The sequence below is a fragment of the Anabrus simplex genome, chromosome 1 (genome assembly GCF_040414725.1).
Source record: "Anabrus simplex isolate iqAnaSimp1 chromosome 1, ASM4041472v1, whole genome shotgun sequence".
NCBI classification, from domain to species: Eukaryota; Metazoa; Arthropoda; class Insecta; order Orthoptera; family Tettigoniidae; genus Anabrus; species Anabrus simplex.
Genome location: NC_090265.1, coordinates 1,629,016,067 through 1,629,042,094, shown reverse-complemented (window position 1 = coordinate 1,629,042,094; position 26,028 = coordinate 1,629,016,067). Strand labels below are relative to the sequence as shown.

At 39.4% G+C, this 26,028-nt stretch overlaps 1 protein-coding gene across 2 annotated transcripts in view; it reads left to right on the top strand.

Moving 5' to 3' along the window:
- Positions 1-4,164: 4,164 nt before the first annotated feature.
- Positions 4,165-26,028, top strand: part of Lon (Lon protease) — a 456,188-nt gene continuing 434,324 nt past the window's right edge. For both annotated transcript variants that reach the window (XM_067138307.2, XM_067138306.2), the window contains exon 1: positions 4,165-4,946. In XM_067138307.2, the coding sequence (XP_066994408.2) occupies positions 4,569-4,946 (378 nt within the window). In that variant the 5' untranslated portion in view covers positions 4,165-4,568. The remainder of the gene's footprint in view (positions 4,947-26,028) is intronic.

Sequence of the window (26,028 nt, the reverse complement as noted above, 5' to 3'; positions counted from 1 at the left end):
AGAAGTATACCCCGCTGCTCTCCCGCAAGATTTAAAGTATTTCGAGATGAGCTGGCAGACTACTTCATAAGAAAAGAACGTGTACCATGGCAAGGAAGGTACTCTTAAAACGTTACAGATTAACTAAGAAGTAATATTTCACTTACAGTATCAATTAGGTTTCGGGGTTTGTGCCGATCCACTATGAATGAAAGTGAGTAAATGCAAACCATGAGCTGCGGTACATTTTTGATGTTCCTCTAAAAGAAATGTTGTTTATTGTAAAATAACTGAGATATATTTATACCTTAACATATGTACTGTATATACAAAATTATATAGTAGGAAGGATCCACCTTTCAATACTCCGTTGTTAAGTTGAACCAAATAGAAGTTACAACCTGTTCATTTGGGACCGGTTTCAACACATTTGAAGTGTCATCATCAGCCAATTAGCAAAGCAGTGCAAGAATTAAGACAAAAAGATCCAAAAACAACTAACACAATGATCACAGACAAAAAATTAACAATGTTTCATGTCGAAGCAATTCGAGTTGATGTTCATAACACAATGATTGATGTTCATAACACAGTCTTTTTTTGACTGTGATCATTGTGTTATGAACATCAACTCTGTTAATTTTTTGTCTGTGTTAGTTGTTTTTGGATCTTTATGTCTTAATTTTTGCACTGCTTTGCTAATTGGCTGATGATGACACTTCAAATGTGTTGAAATGGTCCCAAATGAACAGGCTGTAACTTCTATTTGGTTCAACTTAACAACGGAGTATTGAAAGGTGGACCCATCCTACTATATAATTTTGTATATTTCTCTATTCAATACGGAACAATCATGAAATTTTTAACTTCAATATATGCTGTATGTTGTATTGAAAAGGAACATTAAACTTAAGCCGCATATGTTCGTGTTAACACATATACAGAACCTACCTTTCACTGTTCCTTGAGTTTTGTTCATTTTGGCCTTCTCTCTTCTGAAGGATGAGCGTTTCATCAGTTGAACGCATAGCCTTGCCAATTTCCGTCCAACCATCAGCTTTCAAGTTCTTTTTGAAATAATTCGTATCTCGAGGGTCCCATAATAATGTAGAAATGCGATATAATTCTGTTAAATTTATACAGGATTCCTCAGTCCACTCCATGACCTCTGCGCGTCCCGACAACGAAATGTACCTGGATCACGTCAACGAATACACTGCGCGCCGCTTTGTTTTCGCCGGAATACCGACAACTAGAGGGATCGCAGCGCACCTCACTGTAAACGTTTGCTGCAACGAAGCTCAGGGCGTACTCTGTAGAAAAATATGGTTGCAGCAACTGTTGCGTTAAGGCCGGTCTCCACTGATTAACATTTAACACCAACATGTTAAATAACATGTTACAATTCACATGCATATTGTGACTGTGTCTTCCAATTGACTTTGCATGTTAACTCAGAATGTCCTTGTTTGAAAATACTAGACACCACATAAATGAATTACCACAAATTGATATAATGAACTGCCTATATATAAACAAAGAAAATCAAGTTTAACATGTTTATTAAGTGTGGACACAATTTTAAATTAAACAGTATTCAACCTTTAACATTTTGATTGTGTCACCAGTTAACATTTAACATGTTGTTGTTAAATGTTAATTAGTGGAGACCGGCCTTTACATGTTGCAGCTTCCTAGTGAGTACCCGCCTTAAGTCAAGTACAAGTATGAAGGATGAGTTCTCCATCTAATCAATACTTTATTTTACATAGTGTCAATATTATTTACATAAATAGTACCGGTTTCGATCCGTAAATAGGTCATCTTCAGCTGCTAGTGAACCTACTTAATAGCGACTGTACAGAATAAATACTACTAAAATTATAATTAAACAAGAATGCCATTAAATTAACATGATACCACTATTCCAAAATTACTTAACGCACGGTTAGGAGCGTGCTGCACATGCTCAAAGACATATCCAGCTCACACGTAAGTAACACACACACATACCGTATATACAACCTATTTAACAGGCTCTCTCTATCAGTTATTTTAATACCTACCTCCCTTTTCTTCTTTCTCAGATTTTTAAAAATTACGTGAGGGAACGCAAGTATGAAGAGAGGAGCACCCACAACTAGCTTTCACTGATTTCAATATGTCACGCACAGCATCGTAAACCTCAATAAGGACATCTAATATAAACTAGCCTGTTTTTTATCATTGATATAGACTGAGTAAGAGCTATGTATCTGTAAACAGGTTATTAAACCTCTTATTCTAATGAACACGACGTCCCAGCATACTTGCGGGCCAACAATGCACCTTGAATAACCGTTGGACATGCTACTGGCATTTATCATTGGATATCTGAGCCTGACCCCAGTATGTCAATGATTCTCCATAAAACCTAAGAATTGTATCCAATTTCAACCTCAGCAAATAGAACTTTTGTAATATGTGGTAATCATGGGGCCAGTGTAAAACCCTTCAACCCCATAACTGTACCATATGTATATATCTTCATATTAAGTATTTTTAGAATAGTGGCATTCACTAACATATTTTTCAGCAGTGATATAGACTGAGTATAAGCTATGTGTCCGTGAACTGATTGCTGAACCTCTTATTCTAAGGAACACGACACCCCCGTAATATTTTCGGCACAACAATGCCCTTCAAAAGATCTCATAAACCGTTGGACATGATAGTGCCATTTAACACAGATAACTTGACATCTGAATATCAGCGATTCTTAATTAACTCTAAGAACTGTATCCAATTCCAGCCTCAGTTAATGTAATATTTGAAAATGACCCCCTTAACCCCAAAACTGTACCATATGTATATATCTTAACATTAAGTAATTTTAGAATAGTGGTATCATGTTTATTTAATGGCATTCTTGTTTAATTTTAATTTTAGTAGCATTTATTCTGTACAGTCGCTATTAAGTAGGTTCTCTAGCAGCTGAAGATGACCTATTTACGGGTCGAAACCGGTACTGTTTTTATGTAAATAATATTGACACTATGTAAAATAAAGTATTGATTAGGTGGAGAACTCATCCTTCATACCTGAACTATCAATACGGACCATGAAACTAATATATTATAGCGCCTTAAGTCAAGTCAATTCGTTGTTCGTGAGATGTTGGCACAGCTTCCGCAACTTCCTTCCTGTTTCCATGTCTACAGATTGCCAAACTACGCAAACGACGTGCTTCTCGTGAAGTAGGATTATAGTTACAGCACTCTGCAACACTCATTCTCTTTGATATAAATTACAAATACAGTATCGGTAGCGGTACGCGCATGTATGTCGTTCTCTCTGCACTATACTACAATTTATAGTCTGAAATGGAGTGGAGCAAGATTACTTTGGACATAATTACTGACGTACTAGATAAGCCTTGTTTGGGGATGTTTCATTAACGGAATACAGAGATAAAGCGAAGAAAGGCAACATTTTCCAGGAACTCTAAATTACTATACATAATTGTTCCCGCGTGTGCATCGAAAGAAAACCTAGCGTCCCTCCGCTCCCAGTACAGTCGAGAATTGCAAAAAAAAAAAAAAAAATAAAAAAAAAATAAAAAAAAAAAAAAAAAAAAATCAGAAAATCTGAAGTCGGGGGTGGGAACGGACGAAGTTTATACTTCGAGTAGTTTGCTTTTGAAACAATGAGCAGGATGAGGGAAGCAAATGTGTCTAATCAAACTTCATTTCTTAATCATAACAAGAAGCAACAGTGGCAATAATAAATGGCAATAACAAAGGCCAAATCCTCTTCATCTGAGTACATTGTCCTTGTTTTAAAATACTAGACACCACCTAAATGAATTACCACAAATGGACATAATGAACTGCCTATATATAAACAAAGAAAATCAAGTTTAGCATGTTTATTAAGTATGGATGCAATTTTAAATTAAACAGTATTCAACATATTGTTGTTAAATGTTAATTAGTGGAGACCGGCCTTTACATGTTGCAGCTTCCTAGTGAGCAGCCGCCTTATGATTAATGCTCCTTCGAGTGACCAATTTAGTTACTTCTCTGCAATTCCTATTGTAAATACTCTGTGCTCTACCCATTCCCTTTGCTGTGCTCAGTCGGCGGCCGGTCCTCGTATAAGCTCCTTGGAGCAAAATAATGCTACATGCTAGTGTTCTGTGATGTGCCGTAAAGAGTACTATATGTATAGTACACGAGTGCGGGGTTAGGGAGAGAGGAGTTTAAAGTGACACAGTCCAAAAGCACTATGCAACACAGTCATATGATTGCGCCAAGTATTATCAGTCTGTACTATGACCATAGTTCATCTTTACTGATATGATCCAGTACTGTTACATTCATACTCTCGTAAGAATATTTGATCACGATCCTTGAATTCGTGTTTGGTTATGATAAATTTGTGCATGTTGCCAGACATTTCGGCAATGATCGAAGACATGCTGCCCTATGTTCCCTTCAGGTGGTGATCAAGTAGTTCCTTTGAAACCCTCTTACTTTGAGTGATTGAGTGGATTAGGATAACAATACTCATGTTGCTTCATTAACGAAAGGTTAACACATTGGGTCAAAATGATGTTGCGAAGTTTTCGTGGGAGTTGTATCCGAAGACTATTGGGAATTCGCCGTGAAGGATGCAGTGCATTTTGTGGTAGTTCTAGAATAGTACAACAGGAAGAAAGAAACTGCATTAAAGCACGAAGCTCATTCCGTAGCCTGTATATTTCATCACGGTTGATTTCAAATAGTTCTTCGGTGAGATTCTTTTGCAGTCAGCGATCTGATGGAAGGAGTGGGAGCGATTCAAAGTATTCAAAGTCAAGACAGAATGATGATGGTTCTCATCATTCTCTGCCGGCAACAGTTGTAGTTCCTGAAGTTTGGCCGAGATTGCCTCTAATTGCCATCAGCAGAAATCCAGTGTTTCCTCGATTTATCAAATTGGTAGAAGTAAGTACTTTCTCATAGTTTTCAAAATACTTGTTCGTGTCTCATTAGATATCTGTTTTACATGATATATCATTGTTTAATATGATTATTTTGATCGTTTTTTGAAACTTATGTGTGAAAAAATTCCTTGTTAATTTAGGAACTGTGAAAAAAATAGATAAACTTATTGGTGATGAACCTACTTTGTGCGAGGTGACACTGACATTGTTTTCTGCTTAGGATTACTCTTTTCTCTCTCTACCCAAATCAGTTAGTATAAGCTATTAACTTCGTTCCAGTGTTGCATTTTCTTGTAGTGATTTCTTCTTACTACACCAGGGTAAAAGTTTATTTTATTTCAGCCATAGCCTAGGCAATTGATTTCATTGGGGACATGCTGTGACAAAAGTTCAGTTAAGGGCCCCATACACGCACAGACTTAGTCGGTGGTAAGTCTGCGCAAATCAGTCTCTTCAGACGTGTCTCTGTGTGTATGGCTGATAAGTCTGCCGACAAAAAGTCTGCAGGCAAGTCTCTGACATTCTGGCGCTGCTTGAATTCAGCCGGAGACTTTGCGATGAAAGCACCATCTCAGAGTTGCAGCAGAAAATGTAAATGTGGTAACCTACAAATATGAACACTGAAATCTTTATTTGCGTGTCTTCTTTGTGCAGAGCGCTACATTGTGTCCAAATAACAACTCATCTTCTATACCAACTATCTAATTAATTTCAATCTGTATGCATTTTTCAACCATCCGAAGCCCATAATTTTAAACAGAAAACAGCTGAGCGCGACGTTTTCAACTTCCTCGGTAAATAATCATTTAGTCTGAGCGTGTATGAGCAACTACATGCTTCTGACTTACCTCCTGGAGGCAAGTCTGTGCAGTTAAGTATACCAAAAGTTTGCGCGTATATGGGGCCCTTAAGACTTACAATTTTGCAGGGCATTCATCTAGGTGTGATAGCATTGTCATTTGTTTCTCTCTTGCTCACTTCTCGTTATGGTCGTGATCATGCAGTGGACAGGACTGCCAATTGTTCATTGAAAGAACTAGTCCTAGTGCAGTGGCGCTACTTTTGAATTTATGAATCTCGTATGGTATTGGTCTGGATACGTTAGGGTGTGAATTGGTTAGGGTAGGTTAGTGACAAAGCCATTGGTCTGGATTGGTTAGGGTAGGTTAGTGAGAAAGCTATTGGTCTGGATCAAGCAAAGGGAGTCTGGGGGCATAAGCACCCAGGTTAGAAGCCACAAAGCGGCCCCAGGCCTCTGATATCCCGCGTGACACCTCCATTATTCTGGATACGTTATGGTAGGTTAGTGACAAAGAACTTTCCTGCTGACACGAGGGTGCACAAGTTTTGTAAAGCTGCAAGCGTGCTGTACCCTCCCCTACATTAAGGCGAGTTGAATAGAGAATTATTGTTCTTCTGTATTGTACATTCTTTCTTTACAGATTGCATTCACTTGTGTGTTTATTGTGCAGTTGTGTATTTCTTGTGCGCGGGCTGGTAACGGAATTCATTTTACTTAATTGCTGGGAGTGACGTCGTATCCAGTTGTGTCTTGCCCAGTGGAAATGCTGGCACATGGGTTATAAAAGCAAAATTACTTCTGGGGAACGGCGGGTGGGTTCTTGGCTGTTGCAGTGAACACATCTCTCCTCTACAAGGTATTCCACCTAGAACATGCGCCCACACAAATCACACCGAATGGATGGAGGAGGGTGGGGTTGTAATTGATGGAGTTTTCTTGCTTATTACATGTATAAACCTCATTATTGGTCCGTAGGTAGATTAAAGACACCTTTATTGTTTTCTTACTTGTCGCTTGTCTCTTGATGTCTGCGGCGTTCTCTTTCAAACAAGTTGACAGCGGTGGATGTAGTGTTCTGCCACAGTGAACGGTTCACAGCACATTCTTCCCATGTCTGTATATCTATACCAGTTGTCTTTATGATGTGTTTCAGCTGGTCCTTAAAACTACTGCTGGAGCAAAGTTCACCATAAAGAATTTGGTGGGAAAGCCTGGTATCGCCTTTGCCAGGAACATGGCCTAACTATCTCAGTTGATGAGCGATGATTGTTGCCTCAGTGCTGTTTAGCTGTGCTTTGTCGAGAACTGTCGTGTTGGTCACATAGTCCTCCCACTTAATATTCAAGAAGAATCTCATTTTCTGTTGGTGGAAGCGCTCAAGTTTTTTGATATCACAGCGATAGCGTCCAAGTTTCACAGTCATACAGCAGCGTAGAAATGACAACAGCTTTGTACACCATGAGTTTGGTATGTAGTTTTAGGTCATTATTCATGAAGACTCTGTGCATTAACCGTCCGAATGCTGCATGAGCAGTCCCAATTCTTTTATCAACGTCTTGTTCGCAGGTGCACCGTTTAGACAAGATGCTTCCAAGATATGAAAAATGATCAACCTGTTCCAGTGTTAGTAAGATGAAGATGGTGAACTCTGGAAGAGTTCATCCTGGGGCAGGTTGTGCAAGTACCTTTGTTTTGTTTTTTTCACGTTAATGGCAAGACCAAAGCGATCACATGCACTTTTAAAGCAGTTGACTGATAGTTGTAGTTCTGCAGGTGTTAGAGCAGGAGATGGGGTGCCATCGGCATACTGCAGTTCTTTCACTCTGGTAAACAGAGTACATCTTTGTGAGCGAAGTGATGCCAGACTGAAAATGCCTCCATCAAAAAAAAAATTTAATCTCCATGCCTAAGTTGTTTGCAGATGATTCATGCAGCATGGCAGCCATGTACAGTGCAAAGAGTGTAGGAGCAAGCACACAACCTTGTTTCAGTCCATGAGTGATTAGAAACTAATCTGATACTGAGTTACCATGAAGAACCTGTCCAGACATGCCATCATGAAGAGCTTGAACCAATTCCACATAACGTTCAGGACATCCAAAATGTCTCAATATTTTGTACATAGCAGATCTTGGTGTTGAATCAAAGGCTTATTCCAGATCCTTTGCTGGCAGGACCTAGTGTTTACAGTGCACTATGTCTTCTTGTATGGGCTAGAGCAATTTTGTTACTTTCATTGATCTGTCTGTCTTATCCTTGGCTTTGACAATATGAAAGTGACTGAGGTATGAGCGATGCTAGTAATGCCATTCCTTGTGCAGCCAGTCTCTGCTATGAATGGTGTGAAAATTTTGCTCATAGGGTCAGTTGGTGTATGCATTTCGGTGGACTTGGCAGACTGATATGCAATAGCAACTTCTGGCTCGGTTAGGAAGGCAACACGAAACTACCTCACTCCTCATTTCCCTAGTACACCTCATCAGTGATGCCTAGGCCATCTATGACAGCTGATGGCAGAGCTGTTGAGGATCCAACCAGCCTTAGGGCTGAAGACTGAACATATATATACAGAAAATTAAATACCTAGGTTGCTGTTGTTCTCAGCATTTTTCATGGAGTTGTCTACCACAGAAGATCATATCTGTTGTGCCTCTGGAGGTTCGGAAACCACATTGAGACTCAGGCAAAATCCTCTCTGAGATAACTAGAGCCGGTTTAATAGAATCCTTGCAAGAATTTTACCTGCAATAGACAATAGCGATATAGCACGGTAGTTCCCACATACACTACGATTGCCTTTCTTGAAGGTAGTGATGATGGTAGCATTCTTCAAGTTGTCAGGTACTTCTTGAGTTTCCCAAATCAAGAGGATGAGTGTGAAAAGTCTAGTCTTCAAGGGTATACCTCAATTTTGTATCAGTTCCAGAGGAATGTTAGCAGGACCAGGAGCCTTTCTTGGTTTTAGTTGATTGAGTGCTTTGGTGAAGTCTCTGTATGTAGGTGGAACTGCCATCCATGGTTGTTGGGGCTGCTGAGAGACTTTACGATGAAAGTCCTCAGCAGCATTGGAGACACGATTTAGAAGCGCAGAGAAATGTTCCTTCCAACGCTCTCAAATTTCTCCATTAGGCCCTACCAGTTAAATTGATGGAGTTGTCAGCAGTCTTCAGTGACTCCGATGAAGATTGAATTGGACCTTTATGCCAGCATAGAAGTTTTGCCGGTCACGGGCATCAGATAGTTTTTTGCGGTTCTTCAGCTTTTTGTTGCCACCAGTTGTTCTTGATTTCCCTACTTTGTGTCTGATATTTACCTTAAGTTCCAAGAAATGTGATTTCTTCACATTGGAAGACAGACCTTGAAGATAGGATAGATAGGCTTCCCGTTTGGCATTGATCAGACATTTAATTTCTTTGAAACAGACTTTCAACGTATTATGTCATGTTACGTACATGTAGTACGTGTTGAAGAGATGTTAAGTACAGAACAAAAATGGCCAGCCAGACACCAGTGGGATGTTAAGTACAGAACATCTCTTCAACACGTACTACATGTACGTAACACGACATAATACGTTGAAAGTCTGTTTCGATTACAATGCGGTCGTGAAAATTCAATATTCATTTAATTTCTTTATTATTTTCATCAAACCAGTCTTGTCTTTTTTTCCTCACAAAACCAATTGTTTCCTCAGCTGACTCAGAGATGACCTTCTGAAGCGTGGCCCATTCGGGATTTGTACCATCACTGCTGACTGGATGACTAGCCAGTTTGTTTGAGATTGCATTTCTCTAATCTATAGCAATGGATTCAATTTGAAGTTTAGAAGTATCAAATTTCTTTCTGGGCAGGTTGTGGATTGATCTTTTTGGCAAAAAGGAGCTTATGATCTGTCCAGCAGTCAGCGTTTCTTATGGTCCTTGTAACAAGGATATCTTTCTTATCACATTGCCTGGTGATGATATAGTCAAGGATGTGCCACTGTTTTGAGTGAGGATGCATCCAAGTGGTCTTGTAGCGATTAGGCAGGCGGAACTGAGTATTAGTAATGAAGAGTTCATGTTCAGCACATAAACCAAGGAACAGTAGACCATTGGCATCACAGGTGCCAAGTCCATGTTTTTCCATCACATTGCCACATAATTGGTGATCTTTACCAACTCTGGCGTTGAAATCGCAAGTAGTAAGATTTTGTCTCTTGATGGTACTTTGGTGATGGTAGTGCTTGGCAGGTTGTAGAATTGGTCTTTGGCTTCTACATCAGCATCCAAGGTGGGAGCATATGCGGAGATGAGTGTCATAGATTTGGCTCTAGAGAGTGGGATTCGGAGAGTCATAATTCTTTCACTGACAGCGGTTGGAGTTACCTGATAATCATTCACCAATGTGGTCTTCACAGCGAATCCCACACCATGAATTTGGTGTTCTCCCTCATCTTTTCCCTTCTAGAAGATTGTGTAGCCTGAACTGAACTCTAAGTTTACCTTCGCTGGACAGTCTGGTTTCACTAAAGGCAGCAATATCTGTTACAGGTGAACTATGTAATGTGAGTGGAATGTATTTTTTTGAAGACCTTGTTTGAAAAATACGATATGATGTTTTATTTTTATTGACCTAACCTGTACTGTATAATGTTGTAACATAGGCATTTGTAAATAGTAGAATTCTGTCTGTAGTTCCTGGAAAGATCCAGAAAGTTACATAACTTTTCTACAGGGTGTGTTACTTTGTTGGTATGTGTTCTAGAAAGTGTGTTCTGTCTATTCTGGAAAAATACGACTTTCGCGATCATGCGTATTCTAGAATGTTAGTCAAAGTTCTCGATCGAAAGTAAGGTTGTGATTGGTGAGTCTAGGTGGCGATAGGGAACACGTGCACGCTGATTGGTTGCCTCCAAGGCCAGTAATTCCTATATATAGTGAGTGAGGCAGTGTTCGAATGAATTCTGTATCCTGAATTCTGTCGGTCTCGGTTTATCTGTCTGCGAGCAGCCTGTCTGGATGACGTCCCTCCGGTTTTCGGGATGACACACTCCTCGGGTAAGCACTCTTGAATTCCGTTCCTGCTAAAAATTCTGCAATGTTCCGATTTGGGTTTCATACAGGAGTCTGCCCTAACCTCGCCTAGATTCACCAAATTAGTTACTTATGACGCCTTAGTTTGTCAGCTAGACTTACCTGTTCGTTTCCGAGGCATTCCCGTTTTGTTTCACTAAAATATGTATATTGTAGTTTAATAGTATTTCCCTTGGGGTTTGCCTCTGATAGTTCTGTATCACCTTAGGTACGCTAAATTTTGGATAACCTGTAAATTGCATTGTACTACTGCATTGGTAACTAGATGTACAGTTGATTTGTAATTTGAATTTACACTGCTACGAATAACCCATGTATATCACTGAACTTATAGCTCATAACTTGGAATGTATATGTAGAATTATCTTGTAAATAATATTTTAAAAACTAAGGATCACGGTGATTCATTTCGGAATCCGCTATCTAAGCCATGTCCATGCCTTTGGTAGGTTCCCAGCCCTTCCATCTTCCCGTTTTGTCGTTCACTAGTTGGCCCTACTGGTAGTTACTTACTTGTTTTGTTGGAGATCCGCATAAAGGCTAGTTACTGTTTTTCCAAGTGTGTAGTGTTTTCTTATATTGTGTATTGTACTCTTACCTTCCCCTTTTAACTGTGTTTGTGCCTTGTTTGGTGTTACCACTGTAGTAGAGATAACAATATCAATGTTCATTCGTCCAAGCTCATGGGTGACAAGCACTGTTCTTCTCTCAGGTCTGTTATTGTCTTTTCAGATCAACTAGGGTTCGAACATTCCAGGTTCCTATAATCAGAGTTTTGGTAATCTTCGTTTTTCGACCGCATAAGGGGTGACCCACTGGGTGCGGCCTCCCAGCCGGCTGAGATTGTGACTACCGATGTTTAGCCCACATTCAGGGTGGGCAGCGGTGATCCTAAATAGGCCTACCCAAACACAGATGCAGGACCGAATTCCTGAGTAGTCACGGGGTCTCAGAAAGACGACCATCACACATCTGCTTCCAATGTGCAGGTCTGAACTAGAGGCTTCCAGTTTCACCCGAAAACCTGCCACCAACATTCTTATCCTATCGCCGTTGGACGTGAGTTGAAAGGGGTGACAGCAGGAAAAAGTGCCACAAGCGGAATTTTGTTTAAGGTGGATCGCAGCTTGCAAGGAAGTGACCCACACACTATGATCTTCTAACTATACCCTGCGGCACAAATGAAATGCGACATGCAGGTTCTAGTACCACGACTGCAACGGATTGCCACAGACTTGAAATACCATTGAGTTGCGCCTTCACAGCCAGTCCATCTGGCATGACCTCATCCGCCTCCGCGACTGATGAGAACCACAAAAAGGAGGTTCCTCTGTCCGTTTTGCTGTTGGGCCAAAGACATAGATGATGGGTTCCAGTGTCATTTCCAACACTGAAGGGACCATCACCCCACCCAAAGGGGCTCATCCGCCCGAAGCCGTTGGCCCCTATGGGGGGTCGAGTTATTTACCACCGCTCGACACTCTGCGTTTGCTTCTTTTACAGCACGTTTCCAAGCCAGCTAAACCTCCTCCTTTTCCATTCCGGACTTGGGTCTGGACAATGGTGGAGTTAGAGAATTAGTATATATAGCATATAATTGCACAGAATTACAAATATTCATCATTTGAGATTGGGGTTCAACGTTCCTTGTTCCATTGAAATAGAGAAGCACACATATATTTTTAGATATTTGAAGTGCAAAACTGTGTCAAATGTACATGTCTCTCCCTATACGACATTGCATAATATCTGTCGCACCAATCTCCATATAATTTGCATTTGCACTGTACAGTACCTGGTATGTGGTACCTCACTGTGCTGCAGATCTGGTGGTGAAAATCATGCACTGCAGATATGTTCAACATATACCTTGGTTCAAAATTTGGTCTTTCTGGTGTTCTGGTATTATCACGTCAGCTGCGAAGAAGTCATCCCATATTTCTGTTCTTTTATTGTTCATTTCCACATAGCTTGGGGTACCTTCGAGAAGTAAATTTGACCTCAACCCCTCAATATAAAATTGTTCTCTCGCCAGGGCATATACAAGGCAAAACGGTGTGAACTTGGACATGTATAGTACCTTTTTGAGGAAAATTGCCTTTACTTTCTCAAGTTATTTCAGATGATTTTTTGTGAAATGCTGCTTGATATTTTCTAGTCCATAAGTGGCGACTGGGGACCCTGTAAACTGGAAAAGCTGCATCACAGTTCTTAGAAATAATTTCCCCAGTTGATTTACATCGTTCATAGCTGTGATGTCGGCAATGAATCTGTCTTTAATGTGTAGTGAGAATTTATTTCCATTTGGTTGCAGAATCGCACCTGAATATTTTATGTGCGTTACAGTGGCTAGGGGTTTGTTCTTGTGTGTGTGTACTTTTTGTTTTCTGCCCCTTCTGAATGTAATGGATACATTCTTTTCTTCATTTATTTGCAACTCATTCCTGTCTGCCCATTCTGGTAGTTGATTGAAAGATGCTTGGAGATCTTCTGACAATGTTGCGGTTATCACTATATCATCCACATTCATATACATCTTGACCTTTTCTGAGATCTAAAGTCTGATGTCTGCTGTGGCTATTATGCATAAAAGATTAAGGGTATCTCCCTTTAGCACTCCCGTAAAGCAAAGTTGGTCTGAAAACAGACCGATCTAAAGATAGTTTTGTATAGGAGCTGAGTTCCTTCTTACAGAATACTACTGATCGCAACTGCGAGCTCATTGCATTAGCTTTACTACACCTTGATTCAATCTTGTCTACTATATTACCATCCTGGGAGAACACACAACCTAATACTTGAAATTATCGACCTGTTCTAGCTTCGTATCACCAATCTGACATTCAATTCTGTTGAATTTCTTATCTACTGACATCAATTTATTCTTCGAGAGGCTAATTTTCATACCATACTCATTGCACCTATTTTCAAGTTCCAAGATATTCGACTGCAGGCTTTCGGCATAGTCTGCCATTAAGACCAAGTTGTCAACACAGGCGAAACTGCTTACTACATTTCCACCTAACTGAATTCCTCCCTGCCATTTTATACCTTTCAGCAGATGATCCATGTAAACTACAAACAGCAAAGGTGAAAGATTACAGCCTTGTCTAACTCCTGTAAGTACCCTGAACCAAGAACTCATTCTACCATCAATTCTCACTGAAGCCCAATTGTCAACATAAATGCCTTTGCTTGATTTTAATAATCTACCTTTAATTCCAGAGTCCCCCAGTATGGCGAACATCTTTTCCCTCGGTACCCTGTCATATACTTTCTCTAGATCTACGAAAGATAAACACAACTGCTTGTTCCTCTCGTAGCATTTTTCAATTACCTGGCGCATTCTGAAAATCTGATCCTGACAGCCGCTCTGTGGTCTGAAACCCCACTGGTTTTCATCCACCTTCCTCTCAACGACTGATCGCACCCTCCCTTCCAGGATGCCGGTGAATACTTTGCCTGGTATACTAATCAATGAGATACCTCGATAGTTGTTGCAATCCTTCCTGTTCCCTTGCTTATAGATAGGTGAAATTACTGCTTTTGTCCAATCTGAAGGTACCTTACCATCACTCCTTGCTAATTTTACTACTCTATGAAGCCGTTTCATCCCTGCCTACCCACTGTACTTCACCATTTCAGGTCTAATTTCATCTGTTCCTGCTGCCTTATGACAATGGAGTTTATTTACTATCCTTTCCACTTCCTCAAGCATAATTTCACCAGCATCCTTTTCCTCCTCCCCATGAGCTTGGCTGTTTGCAATACCACCATGATGATTTCCTTTTACATTGAGAAGATGTTCAAAATATTCCCTCCACCTCTCCAGTGATTCCCTGGGATCTATTATGAGTTCACTTGAATTACTCAAAACACTGTTCATTTCCTTTTTCCCTCCCTTCCTAAGATTCTTTATTACTGTCCAGAAAGGTTTCCCTGCTGCTTGACCTAGCCTTTCCAGGTTATTACCAAATTCTTCCCATGACTTCTTTTTGGATTCAACAACTATTTGTTTCGCTCTGTTTCTTTCATCTACGTACCAATCCCTGCCTGCCTTGGCCCTTTATTGGAGCCATTTCTGATAAGCCTTCTTTTTACGTTTACAGGCTGCTCTCACTTCATCATTCCACCAAGATGTGTGCCTTTTCCCATCTTTACAGACAGTTGTTCCTAGGCATTCCCTTGCTGTTTCCATTACAGCATCCCTGTATGCCACCCATTCACTTTCTATATCCTGAACCTGCTTACTGTCTACTGTTCGAAACTTCTCACTAATCATATCCATGTACTTCTATCTAATTTCCTCGTCCTGGAGACTTTCTACCCTTATTCGTTAGCAGACAGGTTTCACTTTGTCTACCCTAGGCCTAGAGATACTTAGTTAACTACAGGTCAGATAGTGGTCTGTATCATCGAAAAATCCGCGAAAAACTCGTACATTCCGTACAGATTTCCTGAATTCAAAGTCTGTTAAGATATAGTCTATTATGGATCTGGTACCCCTAGCCTCCCATGTGTAGCGGTGAATAGCCTTATCCTTGAAGAATGTATTCGTAACAACTAAACCCATACTGGCACAGAAGTCCAGCAAACGCTTCCCATTCCCATTAGCTTCCATGTCTTCCTCACATTTACCAATTGCCCTTTCGTATCCTTCAGTTCTATTCCCAACTCTGGCATTGAAATCGCCCATTAGCACTATTCTATCCTTGCTGTTGACCCTGACCACGATGTCACTCAATGCTTCATAAAACTTGTCAAGTTCATCCTCATCTGCGCCCTCACATGGTGAATACACGGACACAATTCTTGTCCTAATTCCTCCCACTGACAAATCTACCCACATCATTCGCTCATTTACGTGTCTAACAGAAACTATGTTGCGTGCAACGGTATTCCTGATAAAGAGCCCTACCCCAGACTCTGCCCTTCCCTTTCTAACACCCGTCAAGTACACTTTATAATCTCCTATCTTTTCCTCATTATCTCCCCTTACCCGAATATCACTTACTCCTAGCACATCCAGATGCATCCTCTTTGCTGACTCACCCAGTTCTACCTTCTTTCTTCCATAAGCCCCATTAATATTGATAGCTCCCCATCGAATTCCATTTCGTTCTCCAAGATGTTTCCAAGGAGTCCCTCGCCTGTCAAATGGGAGTGGGACTCCATTACTCCCATAGGTCCGAGGCTTGCTTAAAGTGTTCTGAGCTCGGTAAATTCATGAAGCAGGATGCTGCCCTACTTGCACATAGTCCAAGTGAGGATCTTTCCTCTAACGGGTTATGGACCACCGGTGGATTGTATAGTCCTAGCTGTCTGAGCACGAGGAGGGCCACGACTCATATGTCCGAGATGCCCACTCCCATTCCATAGCAACTGGTATCCCGACTCTTAGGACCACTTACTAGGCCACTCAGCCGTTGCCCATGGTTCAAGGTCTCCAAATACATTCATAATTTTTTGAAAAGACATTACACTTTTAATAATAAACAACCATTAAGAAATTCCATTGTTTTATGTGACATTTTGCTTAAATTTGGCGTGCGTCCAAACCAGATGTGTTTGTATGACGTAGTGAATATGTTCCCGAATATTTCTACAGATAAAACTGTTAATATCATTCATGATAATATTTTTAAACACAGTAATCGTAGTAAAATGGAAGTAGAAGAATTCACTAGATTGTTAAATTTCGTGTTAGACAATAATTACTTCTCATTTAACAATAATATTTATAAACAGAATGGATTAGCAATGGGTGACCCAATATCGGGCATCCTTGCCGACATATTTATGGATTCATTCGGACACAGTGAAATAATAGCAAAAATTAAAGGAATTGATTTATGGTTGAGATATGTTTATGATACGTTTGTAAACATAAACAAAATGTCACTAATAGTCAAGAAATCCTAAATAAGTTAAATATCGAACCTAATTTGAAATTCACGACAGAGGACGAAGTCGATAACTCGTTGAATTTTCTAGATGTAACAGTTACGCGTAAGGTTAACACGTTTGATTTCTAAATATTTAGAAAACCGATACAATCATCTACAACTATAAACAATTTTTCTTTACACCTGAATTCACATAAACAAGCATCTTTTCACAGTCTGATTTATAGAGCACTTAGAATCCCTCTATCTCCCACAAATTTGAAGAAAGTATTAAATTATATTTGGTACCTCGCTAAACAAAATGGTTTCAAAATAGAAATAATCAACAAATTAATCAATAAAATTAAGAACAAGCTATCCACAAATCTGATTCCAGAAAAAACCGAAATAACTTGAGTATGCTACATTCACTTTTAATAATCCAGCTATACACCAGATTACTAACGTATTCAAGAAACATAATTTTAATATAGCTTTTAGAACTACTAGTACTAACCAGTCCATATTCTTTAATCATAAAAAAGTTAATTATGATAGAAATTGTTATTTGGGATTAGGAGTATACAGACTCAAATGTACTCGGTGTAATTTTTCATATGTCGGACAGACGGGGAGAAGTTTTATGACAAGATACATGGAACATGTTAGCGCGGAAAAACATAGGAAATACTCAGCGACGAGTTTGCATATGAGGGAGACTGGTCACAGATTTGAATCCATAGAGAAAGACCTAACGATAATTAGAAACATAGAAAAAGGGAGAATGTTGAACGAATTAGAAAGTTTATATATATGTATTTAGATCAGACGTACAATAAGCAACAGAATCTGAATGAAACCGCGGACAGTAATGGTATATTACATGAATTAATGCCGAAATTATTAAAGTCAGTTAGTTTGAATAAATTTAGGATACCTAATATATTTAATTCTTCATACTCTAATACTTCTCCCATACCTACAGATATTAAGCCTACTTCTAGCAATACAGTTGACTCCGCCTCTTTGTCTGCCTCGTCACAATTGACTCCACCCATCCTCTCCTCCCTTTCACACTCCCCTATTCCTTCCCCTCCGAGTTCACTGCCGTCTCTGCAGCACAGTTACAACACCAGACTCAGAGCCAACAGAAGATAACAAATAACAACTTTCAACTAACATGTAAGTCCTCATAAGTTTCAATTTATGTAATCCGAATTCTCTCGTTACGTTCAACTTCTTATTTAATCTTTTCCTTCTCTCACAGAAAACATTATTTCAGTATCTACTGACATTTCCTGGCAAGGTTTCAGCCAATAGTATTACCTACCGGTGCTAAGGGCCACTTACAATTTTTCAACTGATGCTTCTGTCTCACTTCATGCTGACGAATTTCATCAGCGGCCTTGGACATATTGTATTTATGACAGTGATGTTTATGCTTGTGTTCACGCCGTCATATCGTTGGCTTTATATTATTAACACTTTTGTTTTCCACTAACATTTTAAATGAAGTTTTAATTGGAATTTTAATGGAATAAGTTTTAGTCTCAGACAAGATTATAGTTTAATCATTGACAGTGTTTCCATTAGCATCTTTATATATTGTATCATTTTTCACATTTTTATGTCCCGACTTTTAATAACTGGCTAAACTTTTAGCTTCCACTTTTAATATTAGTTGTACTCTTGATGATTGTTTTTAGGCTGAAGATGCTCTTAATTGAGGGCGTTACATGTCCCATTTAACTGTGAGCCTATTTATGTAACCACTATAAGTGAAAATAAAAGTATTGAATGGGTGGATTAAATTAAAACACCTTTATTGTTGTTGAAACATACCACTTAGTCGAGCTGCTCTTCTTCTTTCCCTCAATTCTTCCCAGCCCAAACTTAGCAACATTTTTGTAACGCTACTTTTTTGTCGGAAATGACCCAGAACAAATCGAGCTGCTTTTCTTTGGATTTTTTCCAGTTCTTGAATCAGGTAATCCTGGTGAGGGTCCCATACACTGGAACCATACTCTAGTTGGGGTCTTACCAGAGACTTATATGCCCTCTCCTTTACATCCTTATTACAACTCCTAAACACCCTCATAACCATGTGCAGAGATCTGTACCCTTTATTCACAATCCCATTTATGTGATTACCCCAATGAAGATCTTTTCTTATATTAACACCTAGATACTTACAATGATCCCCAAAAGGAACTTTCACCCCATCAAGGCAGTAATTAAATCTTATTTTTGAAACTCACAACCTGACTTTTAACCCCGTTTATCAACATACCATTGCCTGCTGTCCATCTCACAACATTTTCAAGGTCACGTTGCAGTTGCTCACAATCTTGTAACTTATTTGTTACTCGATAGAGAATAACATCATCCGCAAAAAGCCTTACCTCCGATTCCACTCCTTTACTCATATAATTTATATATATATAAGAAAACATGAAGGTCCGATAATATACATACGTACATACACACATTATCATTATAGACTGTTATGCCTTTCAGAGTTCAGTCTGGAAACCTCTGTGAATTTACTAAACGTCGCCACAATTGTCGATTTGCAACTAGTGTTGTGGCTTCATTTAGTTCTATACCTCTTATCTTTAAATCGTTAGAAACGGAGTCAAACCATCGTCATCTTGGTCTCCCTCTACTTCTCTTACCCTCCATAGCAGAGTCCGTTATTCTCCTAGGTAACCTATCCTCCTCCATTTGCCTCACATGACCCCACCACCGAAGCCGGTTTATGCGTACAGCTTCATCCATAGAGTTCATTCCTAAATTAGCCTTTATCTCATCATTCCGAGCACCCTCCTGCCATTGTTCGTTGTTCCCACTTGTTTGTGCCAGCTATCATTCTTGCTACTTTCACGTCTGTTACTCCTAACTTATGAATAAAATATCCTGAGTACACCCATCTTTCGCTCCCGTAAAGCAAAGTTGGTCTGAAAACAGACCGATGTAAAAATAGTTTTTTATGGGAGCTGAGTTCCTTCTTACAGAATACTACTGATCGCAACTGCGAGCTCACTGCATTAGCTTTACTACACCTTGATTCAATCTCACTTACTATATTACCATCCTTGGAGAACACACAACCTAAATACTTGAAATTATCGACCTGTTCTAGCTTTGTATCACCAATCTGACATTCAATTCTGTTGAATTTCTTACCTACTGACATCAATTTATTCTTCGAGAGGCTAATTTTCATACCATACTCATTGCACCTATTTTCAAGTTCCAAGATATTAGACTGCAGGCTTTCTGCACAGTCTGCCATTAAGACCAAGTCGTCAGCATAGGCCAAACTGCTTACTACATTTCCACCTAACTGAATCCCTCCCTGCCATTTTATACCTTTCAGCAGATTATCCATATAAACTACGAACAGCAAAAGTGAAAGATTACAACCTTGTCTAACCCCTGTAAGTACACTGAACCAAGAACTCATTCTACCATCAATTCTCACTGAAGCCCAATTGTCAAAATAAATGCGTTTGATTGATTTTAATAATCTACTTTTAATTCCATAGTCCCCCAGTATAGTGAACATCTTTTCCCTCGGTACCTTGTCATATGCTTTCTCTAGATCTACGAAACATGAACACAACTGCCTATTCCTCTTGCAGCATTTTTCAATTACCTGGCGCATACTGAAAATCTGATCCTGACGGCCTCTCTGTGGTCTGAAACCACACTGGTTTTCATCCAACTACCTCTCAACGACTGATCGCACCCTCCCTTCCAAGATGCCGGTGAATACTTTGCTTGGTATACTAATCAATGAGATACCTCGATAGTTGTTGCAATCCTTTCTGTTCCCTTGCTTATAGATAGGTGCAATTACTGCTTTTGTCCAATCTGAAGGTACCTTACCACCACTCCATGCTATTTTTACTACTCTATGAAGCCATTTCCTCCCTGCCTTCCGAATATGCTTCACCATTTCAGGTCTAATTTCATCTATTCCCGCTGCCTTATGACAACGGAGTTTATTTACTATCCTTTCCACTTCCTCAAGCATAATTTCACCAGCATCATTTTCCTCCTCCCCATGAGGTTGACTATTTGCAACACCACCAGGATGATTTCCTTTTACATTGAGAAGATGTTCAAAATATTCCTTCCACCTCTCCAGTGATTCCCTGGGACCTATTATGAGTTCAGCTTGAATTACTCAAAACACTGTTCATTTCTTTTTTCCTTCCCTACCTAAGATTCTTTATTACTGTCCAGAAAGATTTCCCTGCTGCTTGACCTAGCCTTTCCAGGTTATTACCAATATCTTCCCATGACTTCTCTTTTGATTCAACAACTATTTGATTCACTCTGTTTCTTTCATCTAAGTATAAATCCCTGTCTGCCTCGGCCCTTGTTTGGAGCCATTTCTGATAAGCCTTATAAGCCTTCTTTTTACGTTTACAGGCTGCTCTCACTTCATCATTCCACCAAGATGTTTGCCTTTTTCCATCTTTACAGACAGTTGTTCCTAGGCATTCCCTTGCTGTTTCTACTACAGCATCCCTGTATGCCACCCATTCACTTTCTATATCCTGAACCTGCTTACTGTCTACTGTTCGAAACTTCTCACTAATCATATCCATGTACTTCCGTCTAATTTCCTCGTCCTGGAGATTTTCTACCCTTATTCGTTTGCAGACAGATTTCACTTTGTCTACCCTAGGCCTAGAGATACTTAGTTCACTACAGATCACCGTTCCGAAGTCCCTCTTTTCCGTCTTCACTGCCGTTGAGGTCTTCGCCGTAACCCTGGCAAGGGACACTTACGTGGGACTACCGGCCGGGTCAGCTGGACCAAGGTTTTTTAAAGAGGTGTTACTCCTGTCTCACCCTTTGTCCTGACTTGTGACAGGCAGAGCCTGGCTTCCCAAACATTGGGTCCAGGTTGGTGGTGTTTTCTTGGAACCTATTTCTGCCTTAAAATACCTATACATACCCTTCCATTTTTCACTAAAATTTGTAAGACTGCCAATTATGCTTGCCGTCATGTTATCCTTAGCTGCCTTCTTTGCTAGATTCAATTTTCTAGTAAGTTCCTTCAATTTCTCCTTACTTCCACAGCCATTTCTAACTCTATTTCTTTCCAGTCTGCACCTCCGTCTTAGTCTCTTTACTTCTCTACGATAAGGTGGGTCTTTACCATTCCTTACCACCCTTAAAGGTACAAACCTGTTTTCGCATTCCTCAGCAATTTCTTTAAACCCATCCCAGAGTCTGTTTACATTTTTATTTACCGTTTTCCACCGATCTAGTTACTTTTTAGAAACTGCCTCATGCCTGCTTTATCAGCCATATGGTACTGCCTAATAGTCCTACTTTAAAGACCTTCCTTTCTATCACATTTAGTTTTAACTACAACAAAAACAGCTTCATGATCATTAATACCATCTATTACTTCATTTTCCCTATAGAGCTAATCTGGTTTTATCAGCACCACATGCCGGATATTTTTCCCTCTGGTTGGTTCCATCACTTTCTGAATCAGCTGTCCTTCCCATATTAACTATTTGTCATTTGTTGGTCATGCTTCCTGTCATTGGCATTTGCTTCCCAATTGACATTTGATAAATTCAGATCTCCCGCTACAATCACATTTATTTCCATGTCGTTTCCTACATAGTTGATTATCTTATCAAGTAATTCTGAATCCGTGTCAGTGCTACCCTTTCCCGGTCTGTTCACTCCAAATATATCAAGTTGCCTGTTATCTTTAGAAATGTGCCTTACACCTAGAATTTCATGTGTCTCATCTTTAACTTTTTCATAGCTCACAAATTATTCTTTCACCAGAATGAATACTCCCCGTCCCACCATTCCTATCCTATCTCTACGATACACACTCCAGTTCCGTGAGAAAATTTCTGCATCCATTATATCATTTCTCAGCCATGATTCAACTCCTCTTATAATATCTGGTAAATATATATCTATTAAATTAATTCTATTCCTTTCTTTACAATACTTCTACAGTTCAACACTAACAATTTAATGTCATCCCATATTGATTTCCAGTTCCCTGTTCCCTTATCACCGCTCCCTAGGCCATCCCGTTTCCCTGAATGTACCTCCCTATTACCCTTCCAAATAAATTTCCTAACTTGTACGTACCACCGTGGTTTAAGGGAAGGCCATCTGAGCGCCGTTCCCTATCTCCTACCCACCCATTAGGATCTAGAAATTTCGCTCCCAGTTTCTCACATACCCACTCCATAGTCTCATTTAAATCCCCAATCACCCTCCAGTCAGTATCCCTCCTACACCGTATTCCACTGATAACAATCTTAAACTTCACCCGTGCTGCATTTACCAGATCCCACACATCTCCAACTTTGTTGGTACTTATATCAGGCTGCCTTACGTTGTTGGTACCAACGTGGAACACTACCTCCTTCCCCTCCTACCTCTCTTCTACTTTCTTCAACATCTACCTCAACATAATTCCTGGATAACATTCTACCCTGGTTCCCTTTCCTCCATTACAATATCTGGTAAATATATATCTATTAAATTACTTAATTCTATTCCTTTCTTTACAATACTTCTACAGTTCAACACTAATTGCTCGTTGGGAGATTGGCCTGGCATTTCTCATGTTTGTGAACAAAACATCTATGGAGCTCGATCCATTATGACTTAATGAGCTTATCATTTAGACCCTCTCTTAATAAGTAATTCAAAACTATTTGTGACTTATGGTTTGAAGAATCATTGCGATAATTCATTATTTATTTATTTGAGAAAACATTGGCCCCGCTACATTCCCCCCCCCTGCTAAGCAACTCGACGTGTTAGATCAGACCAATAATTTTAGGTCACTAGCCAGGACGTGCACCGGACTGATCTTGCCTTTTATTTACCTGAACAAGTGGTAGCATTGTCCAAGCAAGTGACGAACGACAGGCCATTGTCTTCTGTGCACTGTACTGCATGATCCTGGGTGGGGCGGGGAGAATGCCTTTTATACCCCTGTCTATCATGCCATTAATCCCTTATTCCTTCCTCTGGGAATTTCTAATCAGTTTCAAATGTTGTTTTTCATTTATTTTTTTTCACGTAATATTTCTTAGATCTAAAATGCCTTTGTAAGTTTTTCCTGCTTTGCAGTTTTGTTATTTTATTCTTGTTTAACATATTGCTCAATTGATACTCATGCCAGTGTTGTGGATCAATTTGTCCATATCTCTTAACCAGTGGCGGAGCTATTAGTTAATTAATGGGTAGGCAGGAAATCTTACTTAAAAGTTTTTTGTGGACTAGTTCCAAACATCAAGTTTTCTTGGTTGCAAAATGGTCAGTTACACGGTTCTTCAGTACTTAATCACTCAATTCCTTCATAAGCATTTTCTCGATAGAAATGGTACTAAGACTGCTGAGTCTTTCATTGTTCACTGAATTGCACAAGTATGTTTTTATCCTCTTCAGAGTGCTCATACTCCTTTCACAGGAAGCCGTGGTCACAGGAAATGTTAATATTAAACGAATCAATTTTGACACTTCCACATACACTTGTTCGAGGTCATTGAGGGGACAAATGGTTTTCTATATCAGTATAAATGTTAATCAATTCATTTTCGAATCTTTCCCTATTGAAAAAGGGGTAAGTATTCATAAGACTGTTCAGTTTAATAGCAGGGAAGCTGTCTTTGTAAACTATGAACTGAGTTGGATCCAACAACTCAACAAACTGGATGCTTTCAAAATTGCCAAACCGTATTTCCATTTGCATAATTAAGGTGTCAAGAACTTCATATGTTAACATTTTGAGCATTTGGACTGTCCTGTCATCTACATTTATCTCATTTATTTTGCGACATTTTACAACGCAAGAGGGTACTGTATTTTCTGATCGCATGTCCTTGAGGATACCAGTGGTTTTTCTAATTTCAGTATTGCACAGAATTACACCAGAAGTATGTTTATGTTGCAGTAGAGCAAAGAGATGGTCTGTATAAATAAAAATTCCTCTATGAGGCAGAGCAAATAAATGAATCGGGCCTTCTTGAGTATGGCAAGCAACCCAACAGCTGAATTGTACAACTCACTGTCCCAACCCTCATCATTCTCTGCAATGTCTTCAAAAACCTGCCTTAGATCATCATAGTTTGAAAATATTGTGTGGACTGCTCTCGAATGAAAGCTCCAACGGGTAGCGCATGCTTGTGGAAGTCTGAATCCTTTGGATTCCAGAAGATGAGCTCTTTTTGAGGATCTACTAAGAAATGAATGAAATGCTGTGAGATTATGAATGAACAGCCTGACTGATTTTATTGTTTTGGAGCAATGAAGAGGAACGAGGTTTAACTGGTGGGCATAACAGTGTAGAAATATTGCCCTTGGAGCTCCAATACGGCTGATGATGACCCCTAGATGGGTCGAAACTAGTACCGTGTAATTTATAATTTTGTGAATATATTTTAGTATTGAAAAGGTGGAAACGTTTACGATGTTATTATTATTACTTATATATTATTCTCAGTTCAATACGGACCAAAAACATGAAATTCATAACCATTAAAGGCTGATGCAGTCTTATCAATTGAAACATCGTAAAAGCCTATGAATCTTTCTGTGGGAACCTGTTTTGAGCAGAACCAGAATATTACATTAACTTGAGATCTGTTTGATACATCTAAGGTCTCATCTGCCTGAATACCAATAAAATCACAAGAATCTAACTCTGCTTTGATTGTCTCCTGAATTATGGCAGTTACAGACTCAGTTAATTCATTCTGTATTTCGCTTGATGTGCCTTTAAAGCCCGATATGGACTGGAGATGATCTCAAATGTACTGTTCCTGTTTTAAAAGAAAATCTAACAACTCTAGGTAATTGCCCCTGTTGGTCGAGTCTTCCCCTTCAAAATGACCTCGAAATCCAAGCTCCTGTTTCCCAAGAAAATACACGTCAACAAGTTTCTCAACAACAAGCCTATTTTGTTTCACGGCTTCGTTACATTTAACAGCTTGAAATCTTGCACCTTCAGATAAAGAATATTCTATCTTCCCGCGCCCCAGTAAACGGAATCTCTCTTCATTCTGAATATGTTTATTTGAATTTTGATTCTTCTCTGCTTTTCTAAGAAAGTTTTTTGTAACAATTACCTTATTTAAAGTCCATTCCTTTTCACCACCAAACAAAACACACATATAACAAAAAACTTATTTTCGGAAAAGGCTGTTAACCACGAATATCGAGTATACCTAGAAAATTGAAATTTTCTCACTACTTTACAGTCAGAATACTTAATATCCAAATTAGGCATACATCTTTTATTTTTGGCTTCAC